The 18,780-nt window shown below is 42.9% G+C and overlaps 1 protein-coding gene across 2 annotated transcripts in view; it reads right to left on the bottom strand.

Annotated features, from left to right (window-relative positions):
* BCL11B (BCL11 transcription factor B) overlaps positions 1-18,780 on the bottom strand; it is a 91,222-nt gene that overhangs the window by 46,894 nt on the left and 25,548 nt on the right. For both annotated transcript variants that reach the window (XM_053980242.1, XM_053980243.1), the window contains exon 3: positions 1,710-1,925. In XM_053980242.1, the coding sequence (XP_053836217.1) occupies positions 1,710-1,925 (216 nt within the window). The remainder of the gene's footprint in view (positions 1-1,709; positions 1,926-18,780) is intronic.

Raw genomic sequence — 18,780 nt, 5'->3', positions numbered from 1 at the left:
AAGAGGGAACCAGGGTATCCAATTCAGTGTTACAACAATGTGCCCCCTGAAGACATGTAAGTGCATACTACACCAGTGAAGATAGAGGATAGCAAAACATGAGACCAGTTCCAGTTTGGTTTACTGGTTCCTGGGAGGAGAGAAGGCAGGGAAGCTTTCTGACTTTCTGATCCAACGCTCACCATTTGCAGGAACCTGTCTCGACATCCGTCTCAGGCCAGTTGGTCAGTCTGCCGAGGCTGATAAAGCAAATTTCATTAAAGCAGCATCCTCTGCCATACTGCATGCAGCAGCTTGGATAGAAAATTTAACCAGACCCTGGATTTACTGATGGCACCTCACCACACAGCACATTGCTACGAACCCAGACCTGTGCACCACTGCAAGCAGATGGATGCAGGTTGAGCATCTTCCAGGCAGCAAGAGAGTCTTCACTGTGTGCCCTGAGCTTCACCCAGGACCTACACAGCACCCTGCAGAGTGCTCTTAGCCTCCTCCTGAGAATATTTTATCTTTCAAAACCCAGGGTTTCCAAGATACAAATTTGAATTTCTTGCAAAACTTTATATCTCACTTTATTACATCAATGAAAGATGTACAGGAACATTCTCGTGTGATACAGCATACTGTAGCCAAGTGGTACCAGCGCTTGTGGAAGAAAAAGCTAACACAACAAAGTTTTGCCAGCTTCCGGGGAGAAATGAGGAGCCATTTCCCAAAGGCTTTACTCCTGACAGTCATTGCTGTCTCTCTGAATCCTTTGGTCCTCACGCTTTACTTATCCAGCATAATTTAGGGAACTCCTTATTAAAACTACATGCACATTATCATGAATGAGGGCTGTGGGATTTGGCCCACCACAGTGAGAGTCCATAAACATTTGTGGATCTTGCGACATCTGTATTTTCTTTTAAACCCTCCCCATTTTCACCTCACCAGTCCAGAGTTCATCACAGACCAAGTCTTGCCACTGAGCCATGCTCAGAAACACCCACTGATTTCAAAGAGATCACTGGGTCTGAAATGATGGGGTCTGGTGACAATATGTCCGTGTTCTCTTTGGCTAACTTGGTTTGCCTTCATTTTCACTTTCCCCTCCTTGTGGTGATAAAAGTCAGGCATCCAAAAGGAATAAAGGAAAACTGATGGGGTAAGAGGCCAGGGATGCATGATGAGTTACCAAGGAGCATTTTCTCAAAGCAAGGGAGAAAACAGCATGGAGCAAATACATCCTGCGTGCACATGGATGTGGAGGAGAGCCTTTAATATGAATGACTGAGGAGAAAGGGCAAAAAAGAAGAAAATAAAAATAGTTCAGATGTTAAATACTATCCAATTAAGCTTAAAATAAACAGCCTAGAGGGATGAAATCTTGATACTGGGGTATCACATTCTGCAAGGAGTCAGACATTTGTTCACAACATGGCACAAACGGCCCAGCAGTGGCCGCAGGTGACAACTGAGGGTGGGCAGGCAGGAGGGGAGGGATGAGGAAATGGACAGAGTCGCATGCCTTTTCCCACTCCCCATCCTCTTCCAGGGTGGAGAAGGAAGGAGGAAGGGAAGTGGGGGGTGGAGGGCAGGTTAGGGCATTTTCTCTGCCTTCCCCATGTGACCCAGCAAAGGCAGCTCTCCCACAGCAAAGACGACATCACTTGGCAGCACTACTGACCTTCAGATAGCAACAAAAAAAAAAGTATTTCTATTACCTGACAACTGACAATGACATCCAAATGTGCCTGACGTCTCAGTCTGAATCTCAGTCTGAGTCCCGCCAACTGAGACTGCACGTGCACCACAGCAGGGCAGGCTAAGGCAGGGCGGGAGGGAGGCCAGTGCGCGGAGAGGTGACGTGATCACGGATGTGTGAGGGTGGGAGGAGGCAGCTATGGGAGCCCCCGGCAGGTTTGCAGGCCTGGACGGCCCTGGAGAAAAAACAATAGAAAAAACTGTCAGTCGGATCTAAGTTTGAAGGGACAGAGGAGGCATCAAACAAGCGAAGTGGGGGCTGGCTGCCTAACGCACAACACGCTTGGTCTGAACCCCTCTCTGGGTCCAGCTGAGGCTGGTGGGCTCACGCTGGGTGGGGGAAGAATAAGAAAAGACCTGGAGGACCTGCGAACCCAGGCTGAGGGCCTGTGTGGGCAAGGATCAGGGTGAAGGTGGGGGATGGCCAGCCCTGGCACAGAGCAGAGCCGGAGGCGGCGGACGTCGCCACCAGAGCTTGCTCAGGGACCAAATCAAAAGGGGGATAATTGTTTTATGGCTGTGCTAATGCACTGAGCTGACACAAAACTGGGCAGGCTTTCTGCCGAGCCACTGCTGAAGCGGGCTTCACACACCAGCCCGGACAAAGTGCGGTGACTTAGAGCTCAAATGGCTTCAGTGAGGTGCCAGGAGCCGAGCTCCCAGAAGGAAGCCTTGGCGGCCATGTGCTGCCTTCCCGCTTGAGCTGCAGCCAGTTGTGCATTTTGCATGCCCTGATTATGCAGGCTGATTCCCTACTGAGCCTGCGAGGAAGGGAACAACCTTTTTCCTGGTAGCTAAAAGATGATATTGTAACCTATAACCTTATTATTTATTTTTAACCCCTCTAGGAATCACCTGCCATTTAAAAGCTGCATTTAAGAGTTTTCTCCTGCTCCACTGGAAATGCTTGCTCCTCCTGGCACTAGTCCAATCTGAATTCTGTGGCTTTGAAAAACTAAGATATAAGTCTTAAATATCGACATACACCTGCACAAATACAGACACACACACAGAGAATCATGTAGGAGTCACGTTTTTGGCTGGCACAAATTAGCAGACTTTAAAGGGAAGTATTTTTATTTTCTTCTTTTTTGCCCTTCCTCCTCAGTCCAAGTGAACGGCATCACTTTCCATTCATTGGGAATCCCAACCCCTCCATTTCAAACTATTCCTGCCACTTAGTTATTAACTATTAGCTACTAATCAAAGCCAGTTTCTACATGAAGAAATGTGGTGGAGTAGTCGCCATTAAAAAGTTGGCATTTGCCAACAGTTACCGCACAGTGGTAGATCAGAAACCACAGCTTCCCCCTGTATTTAGATCAGGAAATATGTGTGCTAATTGTGGGGTACCTTCTGGCAAATGCTTTCTTTCTAAATGGTGGCACTTCTGGCTGTGCATGAATGCGCGCCTTGCAGATAGATGGCGTGTGCACCATGGCAGCAAGCAGAAACATTTATCTGTGTTCCCTCCAATCCTAGAAAAAACATTTCCAAAAGGGACTTAGACTGTGGCAGCAAGGAATAATATTTATCCATGCTCCTTCTGACCCTAAATATGCAACATTTTCCAAGGGAGTCTCCACCTTGAGAGTCCCAATTTGGAAACCAGGCCTGCATGTTGATCTGACAGCTACACATGTGAGGCAAATGGGGAAACTTCATCCTTGGCACAACATCCAGCGCTCCAGTCTGCAAGGACTGCATTTGATTTTGGCGTTTATCTTAAATGGCTAAGAGACCACCAGTGCAAAACATTTGTGTGAAGCTTTTGCCAAAACCACAAGTGAAGAGTCTAAATTCCCTGTGTAAATACTTGAGCTTCAAGCATCGAGGATAAAATTTGTGCTGTTTTGTGAGGACTGGTTTTAAATAGAAGCCATCTCTGTGGCTTGTGGGACAAGGAAGGACTTTTTTTTTTAATTTTGGGAGTTCTGTTGTTTGACTTTTGTAACTCTTTGATCTCTCTGGAAGTACTATACAAGCAGGTATGATAACTGCTATCCAGATCCTACCTACATTGCATTTCTGGCAAGATGGTGTTCTGTGCATGTGGAAACAGATGTTGGACATGGATTCTATGTGTGTAGGCACCACTCTACTGCCACTGTAACAGATATGAATAATGTTTGCTTTTTTCATGGAATAAGGAAAGAATAGTACAGATTCCCTCCAATGACTTAACAATTGTATTTTATATTCCTAATAGAATAAAAATTCCTAGGCTGTGTTGAGTTGCTTGGGCACTTGTCCTTGCTTAGAAATTCATCAGCTTGAAATGGAGATTTAGAGTAAAACCACAGGGCAGCTACATCTCAAGTTACACTGAGATGTGTCTGTGGTTTCACCATGACGAAGGGTACAGGTCTTGCAGTAACTTGGCCCTCTATATGTCATGATGCCTTACTATGGGTTTTGAAGGAGATAATCACACAGAGAAACTATATGAAGTCCAACAAATGCATCATCTGACTCCACTGCACAGGGCTTTAATGTGGAGGTCCATGGGCCCTGGCACACAACACTACCCTGAGAGTAACGGCCTCCTCTCTAGCTCTGGTGTGTCCCATATGTCCATTGGCAATGAATTTAATGCATTTTGCACAGCCCTGAGGTGTACAAGAAGATGCAAAAAGGTGTCATCAAGGAAGGCCTTCCCAGATCTTACTCAGCGCATCTCTAGTGTGGAAAGGGAATAAAGGTCTCAGATAGGCGATGTCTCATCATCTGGTCAAAGGGATCCTGTAGGAGCCTCCCAACAGTGCTACTGGGGGCAAAACAGCAATGTTTTTCACAAGGTACCTAACAATTTTAGCAAAAGAACTGTATGAACCAGATGCTAGTGAATGGATGGAACTGAAACTGTCACTTAGAAGTTCTTTTTCTTGTCCTCACCCTGGAGAAGAGAGGTTCTGGGGAAACCTTATAGCAGCCTTCCAGTACCTGAAGGGGGCTGACAAGGGAGCTGGTAAGGGACTTTTTACAGGATATGTGATAATTGGACAAGGGACAATGGAATTAAATTGACAGAGATAGGTGTAGATTAGGTTTAAGAAAGAAATCCTTTACTGTGAGGGTGGTGGGAGACTGGATCAAGCTGCCCAGAGAACTGTGCTCAAGACCAGGTTGGATGGGTCTTTAAGGTGTCCCTGACCATGGCAGGGCAGGGGCATCTGTTCCAACCCAAACCATTCTGTGATTCTATGATTTGATGTTGTCCAGGACAGATGTAAATTTGAGGAAATCTAAAAATTGCTAAGCTGGTATCACAAAAGAATGGATTGGTAAGGGAGAAGAAGATTGGACCAAGAGAGACTCTGGCAGATTACCAGGGATTACCACCAGCACTCCCAAGTCCATGCAGTTGCAAGACCAGGAGACTTAAGTCTGCTCCTACAAGCAGAGTCAAATCAGGTGATTCCTTCTCTCCTTTACTACCACTTCAAGGTTTACTTCTTTGTTGCTAATCAGGACAGTCTTACAGAATCAGATCAAGTGGAAAATCATGAAGATGGAAATCATATCCAGTGGCCTCAAGAAAAGGCAGGGAGAAAAGGATGGGTCCACCATTAGGTACATGATACCTCTTCATAGTTATAGAAAAAATAACACTTGTGTTCAAAAATACTCAGTTTGTATTTGCTAGGAACATATTACCATTTCATCTCTTCAGTTCCTCTCTGTGGGATCCTAGGTGTATTTTTTATTCCACAAAGGGTCTATTTAAAGCTGAAAATGAAGATGGAGGCTCTTCAACTTAACTGTTACAGGTGGCGGACAAACACAAAATGAACAAAGATAAAAAGAGAGATAGATTAGATAGATAGATGATAGATAGATAGATAGATAGATAGATAGATAGATAGATAGTATCTTAAGGTGGTGCAGAGAGTTTTTTGCTCAGCCCACACAGCAACAGGCATGGGAGTGGAGCTGATCTTCGGAATTCTACGTCCAATCAACCACATCACAATTTCAAAGAGAAAACACACCTGCAAGCCCCTGACTGCCACAAAGGGCATAGCCACAATCAACAGTAAAGGGAAAGCAAACCGCAAGAACTGCAGTACAATCTTAGAGGCAAATATCCCATCTGGATGGGGAGAGCAGGCACACACATGCAGCATTGTGTTGCTTGGACATCCCTGACACGATGTGTGAGGCTCGATTTTCCTCTTGGGTCAGCACTGGGAAATCACTCACCTGCACTGCAGATCTCAATTATATATTCTGCATTCATTCTGCATGGAGAGTTTTGCACACAGCATGAGTGTGAAACACGCACAGGGACTGTCACCATGTAAATAAAACATCTGCATTGCTGATGGTAAAGGAAGGTTTTGTTCTTGTGCATTAAACAGTCTCAGCATATCCTCAGAACCTGTACATGGCAGTAGCTCACAGGTGATGTTGACTCCAATGCATCACTAAGAGTAATTTTCTTTTTTCTCTCTGCTATTTTTAAACTTGCAAAGAAGAAAATAAGGTAAATTGGACATGACCCCAGATGGAAAATGGAAAAGCCTAGATGAACCTGACAAAAGCCACAATCAAGGTATAAATTGCATCCTTTTGTTGCCCTTCTCCCAGAGCCTAGGCATGGCTGGCCATATGATATGGTGTATGTAAAACACCATGCTCCTCTGGCACATCTGCAGAAAAGTCCCTGAGCAAAATACAAAGAAGGAGCCAAAGCATCATTCAAAATGTCCCACCTCATCATGGCTTAGACCAGGAGAAGCAATCTTAAATTAAGAGACCTGGCTTTACATCTCATGTCACATATAACTGCAGCCAGACGTAGCTGGTGTGTCCCAGGGGGGCTGTGTGCTTGGCAGTGTGGGTGCCTGGGTGTGGATCCATGTACAGGCAGACAGGCAGGTGCACAGGCAGACGTGTGAGCTGCTTAACAGGGCACGAACCAAGTTTTTCTACTTGTTTCTCTGTGCCTGTCTGGTGATACAAAATCCAATCAATTGCTGGTTAGAGAATAAAGCTCAGCTCCATTATTAAAAAATTCTCTTTCAATAAAAAGAAAAACATCTGTTCAGTGTACGGCTACAAATTTGGAGTGCGGGCTGAAGCATCATCCCTGCCCTGTGCCCATCGTGTTCAGGGAAAATACTGCAGATGTTTTGAGGGGAGTTTTACATGAACCATTGCAGCAGGTTTCCAAAAATGATAGACAAATCTATCCACTAATCTCTCCAACAGATTTTTTTTTCCAAGCTTTTTCTAAAACAAGTTGTCTTATGTGCATCACACCCTCTCTTCTGGACTGTTCCCACCTGATAGTATTGTCTCTCTGACATGTCTCTTTTTGCAGACACCAACAGGGTTGGGAAGCAAATACACACAAGCACACACACATACACACACAGAGACACACTTCTAAATACACACAAGCACAAACACTTCCAACAGCAACCAGCAGAGTAATGCCTGCACACCCTGCAAGGGGCAGATACACACAGCATCCCCCAGGAAAGGCAGAATGACTCCCTGGTGTGGGCAGACCACAACTGCACACGCTCACACCCAGAGTCCAGCACTCAGCCAGACACCCCTGCACACCAGCCTTCACCTGTCCCCCCAGCGCACACACGGCACTTTGAGAGAGGTCCCCCCACACTGATTGTGATGCTTAGACTGAAACTTTGCCCAAGCTCAAAATGCAAAAGTTGCACCTGGTAGAGAAGAAGGAAAGCAGGGAAGAGATTCCTTGTTGTATTTTGCTCAGGGATTTTTTTCATTTTGGCAGACAAGGATTCCCTTTGAATTGATACATTTCTTTCTCCCAAGAATTTCGAATGATAATGCATAAATGAGTCATAGATCAAGAACGCGACATGGTGAGCAAGGAGGAGAAAGAGTGTGAGTGAGGGGCACTGGCACAGAAATTTGACAGTACCCCAACTCCCCCCCTTCCTCCCCCCATGCCAAGACATTAATTCTCACAAGTCGGAGAAAATTACTATGCATGAATGCAAAAAGCATGATCAGGAGTAATTAACATGGCTTCATATGCAAATTTTATTAATGCAGAAGTACAAAGTCATTATGCAAATGAAACTTACGTCAACTCTCTTGACAAATATTCATTTCTAAAGCTCAAGTTTCTCCCTTCTAATTTTTTTTTTTTTTTTTTGGATTTTTGGTGTAAAACCAAAAAAAAAAAAAGTGATGAGGACTGCTTGACAAGTTTGCAAAGTTGTTTTTCAACCAGAGAAATTTTATACTTGCATTGTTGATATATTTTTTTTAGTTGTTGTTGTTGGCAGGTACACGACAGCTCATGGAGGAGAGCGGGAGGATGGGGGACGCGGGCTACCAGCAGCAGGCAGCCAATCAAAACGCCAGCGGCTGTAATGAGCGCGATTGATGACTGTTTGGCTTTACTGCAGGGTAATGAACTAGAATCCAGTCTGAGGAGGGAAAAAATATGAATATTCATGAAGCTGTGCTCCTGCCTTTGATGATTAAAGAAATTTTTAATATTCAAATAAGCGCTTGCCAAGTGATTAACAAAGAACAAGCACGCAGGAATATGGAAATGGAGCTGTGGAAGATTTGGGAGTCACAGTCTGTGCAGAAAAGACAGCACAAAATTTCATAAACAAGATAGGCAGATAACCTAATTCAAATCTGAGCAAATAAAGGGGAGAAAATCACCTTCTTTTTCATCAGTTTGTATCAGTCACATTATTGTATCAGTCACTTTGTTTTAGAATGTAAAGGAGAATAAAATCAACCAATGTAATAAGACGGGGGGAAATACTCAAACCCTGAGAAACAGAACCCAGCAATTACTAAGTAAGAATCCTGGGTCAGAAACCGATAGGAAAATGATGGCTAAGGCCACCCTCTGCTGTGGGCTATTGCTTTTCAAAAGCAGGACCCTGCCTGATGCTGAGAGCCTCCTGGCTACTGAGAATTGCCAACTTGTTGTATACAACAGGTAGGAGTCAAAAGTATCCTGAAATTGCCAAGACCAGTCCCTGCTGTTAAATCCCTTTCCTTGGATAAAGAGCACACTGCAGGGCTTGACTGCTGTCTGGGAGAGGAGGGAGTGCAACAGAAACAAGAAATATTATTGCCAGGGAAAAGAAAGCAAGAAAAAAACTGAAAAGAAGGATGCAAGGGGGTCTCAGCTGCCCACCCTGGCAATCACTTGGTAAAAAATGTGTTTTCCATGTCTGAGCCAGAAAGGTCCTCCACTCCCCACAGATTTCTGAACAAGAATACAAAAATTCAGTCACATTACAAAATGTCTGATAAGTTCAGACTCTCACAGTTTAATAGCTTTACTAAGGATTCACACTGAAGCACATAGTAACAATATTAGCTGCTAAAATGACTTTGCAGTTAAAATACATCTAATTAGCAGCCAGCTAATTTTTTTATTTTGTTTTTCTTTGAAAAACAGCTAACTTCAGGGCTGTATTATACCAGAATGAAATGTGGTTGAGCTCTTTCTGTTACTCAAAAGCCAGAGTAAGGATATCTTCAAAGTCTTAGGGTACTGGAAAGCCAACTCACCTTTTTGTTATTAGATCCTGGGGTTTCACAGGCCTGTTTGCCTTTTCTGCAGACCTTTAAAAACTCTGGTTAATTATTTCTTATTTAAAAATCTAAAGAAAGCATAGGCTAGGTACCATTTAATAATTAACTGCGGTTTTCAGAATGTAAAATTTCAACTATACTTAAAATAAAAATAATAACAGTAGCAGCATGAGGACAATGCTACAAAATGCAGAAAAATGGCCATGATAAGAACCTTCAAAGTTGTCATGAAAACACATTATGTAGCTGATGGGATTTTTCCCCCTATATTTGCTTCATTTTTGGAAATACAAAAATATTCACTACTGATGTATCACAGAAAAGAACAGGAGAAAAAAAAAAAAGAAAGGAAGGAGAGGGAAAAAAAAAAAAGAAATGCCTAAATGTAAGTAAAGATAAGGTTAAACACCACGCCGAGGTATTGCTGGGAGTCTTTGCTCTGAATAATGCCAAGACCTTTCGAAGATGTCTGTTGTCTCTGAGTGCGTGTGGGCGGGTGAAGTGTGATATTACATAACTCACACGCGGCAGCGGCTGTGCACAACCGTACTGATTAAAACGCTTGACTGTGAAACCCAGATCTCCATTTCCTGGGCTGTTTGTAGCTCGTGTCAGACCTCTGAACACTGAAAATGTTATCCTTTGTCTACAAAATTCCTTGGCTTTGTTTTAATCAGTGCATTTTCTTTTTTAATGATAGAGGAGCAACTACCAGCTCCTACAAGTTGGTTGCTTTGAAGCGCTTCTTAAATGGCCATTAAATTCTACCTTACAAATATGAATACTTAATATTTATTCCATATTTTCATTCTTTCTTTAAAAGTACCCCATTTACATATTTCTGGAGAATAACGATACTTCTGCAGGGCAGGTGAACACACATTTCTGCATATGGAGTCAATGGGGAAAAGCATTAAGAGTCCATATTGTAAAAATCAGCCCCTAAATTTAAGTGGTTTGAATTGAGCATGCAGCTGTGGTTGCCTGTCAGTAGTTAGATGCTGTAATAATAATAACAACAACAATAATAACAATAATAATAATAATAATCTTTTCATTTCTCTAGTGCCTTCCACGCAAAGATCTGGAAGTACTTTACAAAGATAAATAAACTGAGTTTGGAACACCCCATGTGGTTAATAAATATCCCAGCATATCTAAAGAGCAATTCCTCTCACTGTGTAAAAATCCATGTTATGTCATCCACGTATTTGCATATGACATTTTGGAGGCTTGACACCAAGGGCAGGCTGGGGAGAATTTTACTTACCTTGAGACCATGTGAATTCACAGAAGTAGCCAACTATGCCTGCAGGACTGTTTTGCCAAACTCCCTCTTTTAGAAAACCGGGGTGGGGATTGTCAGTGGTCCCACTCAGGGGCCAGCGTGAGTGCTCCCCAGGGGTAGCCAAGTACCAAGTGGCAGCATCCCTCTGAGCCAGGTCTCCACAGGGGCTCCTGCAGGACCACCTGTACCCTCCTCCCACCTGATGCTCATCTGAACTTGTTCCTCACCCCTTGTATGTGCTATGAACATGAAAAGAGAAAAACTGAAACATCTTGGCTCATCCCAATGAAACACACAAGAAAAAGGACTCTTGCAACCCAAGGCTGCATTCCCCACCTCCCCCTGCTGTGTCCTGTGCCCACCCCACCAACACAAGCCTTTGCCCCTGGAGGACCATATCCCTTTGTGATGAGAGCAACTGGGTGCAAGAGCAAGGGAAAGCAGTGCAGGATTTGGCCTAAAAACATCACAAGGCATGAGTAAATAGGACATATCGATAGATGTGCTAAAAATATAACACAGGAAACCAGGGAGTTTCTTCATCTCAGGAGGGTGGTTTTGCAGACCACTGGGCTGGGAAGAAGGCTGGGGTGCAGACCCCAGGGCATGAGCCACTCAGGCTATGGCACGTTCTCCCCTGGAACTCAGCTTCCCTTCTGAGCTTCCCACTGACTGCCTGTCTGGTCTGCTCAGCCCCAACACGTTCTCAAGCAGAGCCCAGCTCTCACTCTGGGAATGTCAAGTGTCTAAAACAAGGGTGGCCTGATCTGAGCTGCAATGTCCAGAAGCTACCACAATAAACTAACAAATAATAATAATCACCCTGATTTGTGGAGGGTTTTTTTTTTGGGTTTTTTTGGGTTGTTTTTTTTTTTTTCCCCAAAAGGCATAAAGGGGAGACAATAGACAGTTCATCAATTTTCCCAATTTTTTTCCCCAACTCTTGTAATTAAGTCCTGGGGAGTTTTTAATGGTTGTAAAAATACTTGTGGGTACTAAAAATTATATAATTAATATTTCTATCTCCCAGCAAATATTTCTCATGTAATTGAAACATATAACTACCCCAACAGACAACTGTAGCAATTTAACAGGCCCTGAAATTAATAAAGTAACTCAGTGGTTGGAAAGAGCTGCTTCCAAAGGGCAAAATTATATATATATATTTATATATATAAAATTTTTATTTTTTTATATATATATATATATATATATATATATATATATATATATATATATATATTAGAGCAAGAAACAGCCCTACAAATAATCAGAGGGCTTGACTAGAAGAGGAAGGTCAAGTGGTTAAAATGAAGGAATTGAAGTGGCCAGGGAAGAGCCACAGTTAAGCAGGAGTCATTTACACCAGTGGGCTTCTCTGCCTTGGCTTTTGGAGCTGAGTTCCACACACACTGGCAGATGCTGCATTGCAAACATGTATCCTCAGGGTGAATATGGCCTCTGGAAAAGAGAACAGCAGGATCTGCTGCTTGGGTAAGTATCTCTGCCTCGCTCTGAAGTTTGCTTTCTACTAGTAGTTTTAAATTTTGTCTCTAAATCTTTTCCTTATCTCTCACAATAAAAAATAATGATAATTTTTAAAAACTTGAAGGAATTAGGCAAAATGAGGCTCTTCAGCTGTTTGGCAGCAAAATCAATTCCTGGAATGGGAGGGAACTTGGGGAAAAAGAAGCAGATGAAGTCACTCTGCTCCTCTGTGCCTCAGTCTCCCCATCTGTGAAAATCGGCTAATGACATCCACCTGATTTAGTTAAATGTCCTGGAAACTAAAAAGACTCTGTAACAGCAATATATTAAGCAGCAGCACTGTTAACTCCTTCACTGCTGGAAATGCAAAGGAGAGCCATCAGGTGATGCCATGTCCCTGCACAGCACAGATGGACAAACTTAATATACAGAAACAATTAGCTTTGGGGGAGAATCACAGCTTCTGTTTTTTTGGCTCACACCTTGCCAAAAGCAATGTAAGTGTAGACACTGTAAGTGCTGAATTTCAATGTGAAAAATAGTCTACCTGCCTAGTGTGAATGTATACACCAGACTTAAAGTAATAGAACTTTAAAATAAGTGGGGGAAGGGAGGGACATTAACAGGCACATTCATGATTTTCAAATTTTTCCTTGTTCCTGGAGCACTTTCACACTTAGAAAAGAAATTCACTAACACCAAGCAAACTTGAAAAAGCAAAACAGAGCGACTGACTGGGGAGGGAGGGAGGGAGCAGCAGAGACTTAAAATTAGGGCTCCCATTGGGTTTTGGATCTCGCAGGTGAAAACTACTCCAGCTATGTGTGTACGAGTAGACCCAAGTCTGATAACTGAATCTGTCAAATTAAATGAGCAGAGCAATCATTTGGAGATGGTAAAACACCAAATGAGAAGAACACTGAGGATCTAAAGGTTCAGTCTTCAATCCACTTGACGCCAGCACAACTAAGCAAATAATGCTCTGTGAATGGAAAAGAGGCTAGGAAATTAACTTGCTTTTAAATAATGAAAGAAAGCAGATAAATAAACCAGCAACCAGGAATTTTGTTCAGACTATAATGTAAGCCAAAAAAAGGAAATAGTGAAACAGCGTTTCATTTGCACAAGGAAGCATGCTGGAAACTTGTGCCCAATCCCTCCGCTAAATAGAAAAATGAAGTTTTACCCAAAGACTTGGATCCAAACAGAATTTGATCAGTCACAAGCACTAATTAGACAGGATACCTGAACCTTGCACCAGGAGAGGTAAAACACAAGTGCAGTATAATAAGAACCCTGTAATCCTTTCACTCTGACACAAAACTAAGAGCAAAGTGCAAGAAAACAAGAACCATTCTACATAAAGAATTTTTTTCTGAGGTATTTATTTTCTGGATCAGATTTCCCCCTAACTCTCAATTTACCCATTATTTGTACAGAACAGCATCTTTCTCCATAACATAAAAGCATAAGACACAAAAAAGGCTTTTTGTTATCAAGTCTGCTTGAAACAGAAGCTGAATACACTTACCTAGGAAAGTGTATTCAAAAAAATTCAAAATTATAAAAAAAAACAGGCATACTGTACAAGGAAGGTGAGGCAAGAGAATTCCTTCAAAAATCCATGGTTAGTATAAGGAAGCAATGTTAAATTCATACATATCACTCCAGAAAAATAAAGCTGAGTAGGCTTGTTTTGTTTCTGATGAAAATGTCAATATTCTCAAATGATAGTTTATTGCTTTATATCACAGTCTAACCAAATCTTTCTATAACCTCCTGCATTACAAGCAAAATCTCTAAAATGTCACCAACTAAAAAACTGAACCAGCCTGTAATTAGTTTCAACAAAGTCATCCTTTTTAACCCTAATTTTCTAGATGTAGATGATATTTCCACAGTAAGCATTATGAACCTTCCTTAAGGACAAGTGGAATCAAATTGTAAAATCATAAGCAGCGATCTAGTAGTTCTTCCTCGAAGCAAGCCCTTTATTTGCCTGTAATAAATTCAAATCCAGTCTTCAGTCTCTTAATAGGTGATCAGAGAAAATATGCATGCACACCTAAACCGCTACAGCAAACCTTATTTTTTAAATAACACTTGAATCGCTAATATAATAAAGATTGTTGTAACCCGTTAGCACTGGTATCATTATTCCTTATGATTCAATATTCTAATGACTAGCTCTAACAGAGGTTTATGTTCTGCAGAGGTTTATACCACTATTTAATGTAATTAAGCAAACTGGCAGCCAGTGCCTCTATGGAAATATCATTTCTATCACAGAGTATTCCCACCAGAAATTCAGAGGGATCATAACATACAAACTTGGATTCTGTTTATTTTTTCCCCTGTTCTGAAACTGATCTGGCATTTCTTGGACTTAGTACTAAGTGGAAGAAGGAATTAATTTGGCTTCTGTAGACATGTTACTATTGACAATACTAATAATCTATGACAAATGGGCCATCCCTGCTCCTCTCTTTCAGCAGACATTGCAGCCTGCAACATCGCTTTGCAAAACCCCAGAGCTGGACTTTCCTCGTGCCTGGAGCCCTGTGAGTGTACCAGCAATAGGGTTTTAAGTAAGCCATTAAAATGCTAATATTCAGCATGGGCCAGATCCCTGTTACCACTGAAAGCAGAACTAAAGCTTCTCTGGAGACAGGATAAGGCCCTTCCAATGTGATCAAAGAGTAAATACATGCAAAGCTCTGATGGGAAAAAGGATCTTTTTTCTAATTTTAAAACTAAACAGGGAGAGTCCACCAGGCTCATAATCCATGTTACAGTCACATCTGGGATCACTGACATCTGGAATAACAGCCGTGAGGAAGATGGGTCCAGGCTAAAAAGTTGCCACCTGGGGTCAAAGAGCAGCACTTAACACTCAGGATTCTGTGAAAATTTACTTATTTATCTTTTGGGCTACACTCCCCTCCACTCTACACAACTCTGTTGATGACAGCAAATGTGCCACACTATGTATATATAGGTATGCCACACTATGTATATATAGGTATCTACCTATGTTTTATATAGGTAGATAGATATAGATATAGATAATATAGATATATATAAATATAGATTATATATATAGATATAGATATATATATATATAGATAGATTATATAGATATAGATAGGTAGATAGATATATACATGCACTGTGCATTGCTTTGTTACATTTGCATTTACGCCATCTTGCAATGGAAGCTCAACCCCTCACTCAAGCAGGAGGTTTAGAGAGTCATCTAAAAATGCAGGGTCAGGAACAGAATTCAGACCAAAAACCAGAGTTCACCCTTTGCCTGCAACAACAGAGCCAATTTTGTTAAATAAAGGCTTAGTTATCTCTCCTTCCCAACTGCAAAGCTCCCTGTAGAGGGAAGGGAAAAAAAAAAAATAAAGCCAGAAAAACTTTGAAAGAAAACCCACTCCCATTTGTGGGGGGGAATGGGACTTGGAATAATAAGGGAAAATGTCTGGTTCCTATTATTACTATCTCCAGCACTTTCACCTCTACAAACAGCTTAAAGAAAGGCTTCTGTAACTGAAGTTCAACTTTCCTTAATCTGGGCTCTTAACTGCCAGGATCTGGTTAGATTTTCTCCTTCTCCAGATTTTAATACTTTTATTATATATTCTAATGGGGAGTGGGGGGAGGAAGAGTGGGAATCTCAGTGTCACTCTAAGAAAGAAGTCACCCGGTTTTGCGATCCAGCAGCTTCCTTGGCAGAGAGAACTGCTGGTTGGCATAATCCACTCGTTTGACAAAACTACTATTTCTGGGCACAGGCTCAAAAACAGGTAGGAAGCAAATGCTGAGAAATAAGGAAGTAAAAACAGCCAACAGATTTTTCACTACCAAGAACGCCAAGAGTAAACATGATTTATTTAGCTGTGTTTAACATGTCTCTTCTGCACTAGACTGCAGAAATCTGCTTGCATTTAGAGCAAGAGGAGGAGGAGGAGGAAGGGGGGAGGGGATGAAAAGGGAATCCATTACGGCACTCCGCTGGTACTTTCTGAATTGTTCAGTCACACAGTTTTATGAAGTACAAGTATTTTCTAGCCCAAAATATATTCATGTGTCAGAAGAAAGCAGCACTAATCTGCTGTTAATTAACAAGCTGCTGCTAACAAAAGATGAAGGACCCAATTCATACAAACAATATTTACGTGGGTGTCGCATGATTTTGTCAGAAATCTTTTCTCTATTCCCCTCTCCTCCCCCCAGTTTCCCCCCTGCCTTCTCCTCTTCCTCAGCACCCAGTTGCAGGGATACAGAACAGAGGAGTGCCAGCTCTTCTTGGAACCAACACTCAGAGCGGAGGTGAGGGCATAAGCCATGTCCCGACCCAGCCAAACTCAGACAGAGTCTCACCTGAGCCACCCAGCTCTGGAGTTCATGCCTACCCACACAGGGAAGGGCCCTATCACACGTTCACAAGTAAATTTTCTTAGATCCTTCATCTCCTGGCACTGTGCCCACAGTGGCAATGCTGCCGAGGTTCCAGGAAGTGGCATGAAGCCTCCCATCCTCCATCCATCCTCACCAACCAGTGCAGGCTGTGAGAGGGGATGGGAGACACCACTGCCTTCCCCAGTGCCTGGCCTGTGATTTCATTTTTGTTTAATCTTTGCCAAGGAGTTTGAGGAGGGGGGGAGCATGCTAACAGCACAGGGGCTCACAGGGATTAGGGCTTTTTCAAACATACCCATGCACACACAAATGGGTAGGGCTGTGAGCAGTGAACCAGAGGGCAGCTCTCCCACCTGCAGCCGTGCTGACCTCCCCTGGAATTTTGGACAGTAGCACCTGTGGCCTCATCCAGAAGGGTGCTGAGCACTGCAGCCTACCCCAAGTGACACAGCTGGGTGCTTGGGAAAATAAACCCATTCACAATCTCTTCTGCCTCCTGGGAAATGAGAGTGCATATCTCCTGTGGGCATCTTAAAGCTGGTGCTGGCAAAGACATGGGAGAGTTAAAACCAACAACAGGTAACACTAAAAATTCCTGGACTTGTTCCCCTCTCAGGAGCAAAGCTGAGGCTGAGGGTGGGAAAAAGGGCCGATGGTACCCTGTGCTTCACCCATCAAACCACGCCAACCTGTCCTACAGAAGGGTTATATGGGACGGGGTTTAGGCTCTGCTCTGCACTGTCATCACACAGCCAGGGCTGGGAGAAGCACAGGGACACGAGGGTGGGAAACAGAAGTATTTAAGTGTGATTCTGGAAATGCCAGGGTTCTCCCGCCATGGCATGGTGGGGTGGTATTTCTGCTAGCACGGTTCTCTGCACACCCCAGTTACTGTCTCACCCTCAAGGCCACAGCCTCCTCAGTGAGAAACAAACTCCACTGGAGCATACACACATCTGCCCTTCCAGGTTTTCTCTCTGTACCCTTACCCCATTCCACAAATCATGGGGTTTTCACTTCCAAAGTCACAACCACTCTCTCAGCACATTCCCTAGGCACCCTGGCCAGCACCCAACCCTACCACTGGCTCCTTCCAGGACCTGCTCTGGCAGAAGCCTCTGAGAGGGACCAGCCCTGAATGCAGACTAGCACTGACTCTTCCCCATATCATCTCATTGTGCATTTCCAGAATGATCTCTGTCACTTCTAGACCAGAATTTTAACAATGTCCTGTCCTGGGCATTTTCAATGTCCTGTCCTGGGCATTTTCAAAGATCTATTTTTTAAATTAATTTTTTTGGTAGCAGTGATACTTGAAACACTGACATCTACCATTTGAAAAGCAAAGAAAACACATTTAAACAAGCATCTTAAAAGAGCTAATGAAAGAGAAACAGATCCATCTGTACTGTATTCTCCACTCACTATCTCTCAAAGAAGTAACCCTTTCCAGATAGCATGGAAGTGTCCCAAAAGTGAAGACAATAGCTGTTCCCAAGCCTCCCGCAGAGGGAGTGAGGACAACCAGTGAATTGCCCCATCTGGGTAACGCCTGTTGCAAGCTGCTGGCTGCCCAGAAAAAACCCTAGCCCAAGCAGCCTCAAGGCCCCAGCCCATAAACTTCATCAATCCAGCTGGTTAGTCCTTCCAAAACAAGCAGGTGCCTTTGCTATGGGTCTCCAACCACCACTGCATCCTTGACCTCCCCTTGCAGAATTATTTCTTATGAATGTTAATTGTCAGATAGGGAGCATTGAGGATTGAGGGTACTTTTCCTTACCCACAGAGCAGATATGGTAAGGCTGAGGCCAGTCCAAGACACTTCATTCTCAAAGGCTCCCTGAAAGGATGGGTGCTTCTGGTGGCCAGTAAAAATGTCTTTTGCTCCTGTCTACTGGCACCACTAACAGAAAACAGTCTTGTACATCCCACTGGATAATCAGCCCCAACCAGGAATCCTCAATCAGCTTCAAAATCAAAAATAACATGCATCATCTTAAATTATGAACTTGGCACGATGGATAACATCCTTCAGCAGAGTCTGGGAGCTGGAGTGGGGGTTCAGGGGTTTTTTAGGGAGTTTGGGGGGCTTACAGTTTTAACTTCCTTCTTGTGAAAAGGCACCATACCATAAACATTAATCAAACATTATATTCTGCCTTTTAGTCTTGAACAATTATGAGTACAATTTTGTGATCTTTAGCTATATTTACTGATACTCAAAGGCAGATTCTATCTTGTTAGAATGTTATAAATGAGACCCC

This window comes from Vidua macroura, chromosome 6 (assembly GCF_024509145.1).
Source record: "Vidua macroura isolate BioBank_ID:100142 chromosome 6, ASM2450914v1, whole genome shotgun sequence".
Lineage (NCBI taxonomy): Eukaryota > Metazoa > Chordata > Aves > Passeriformes > Viduidae > Vidua > Vidua macroura.
The sequence above is the reverse complement of the archived record's forward strand: the minus strand, read 5'-3'. Positions and strand labels throughout refer to the sequence as shown.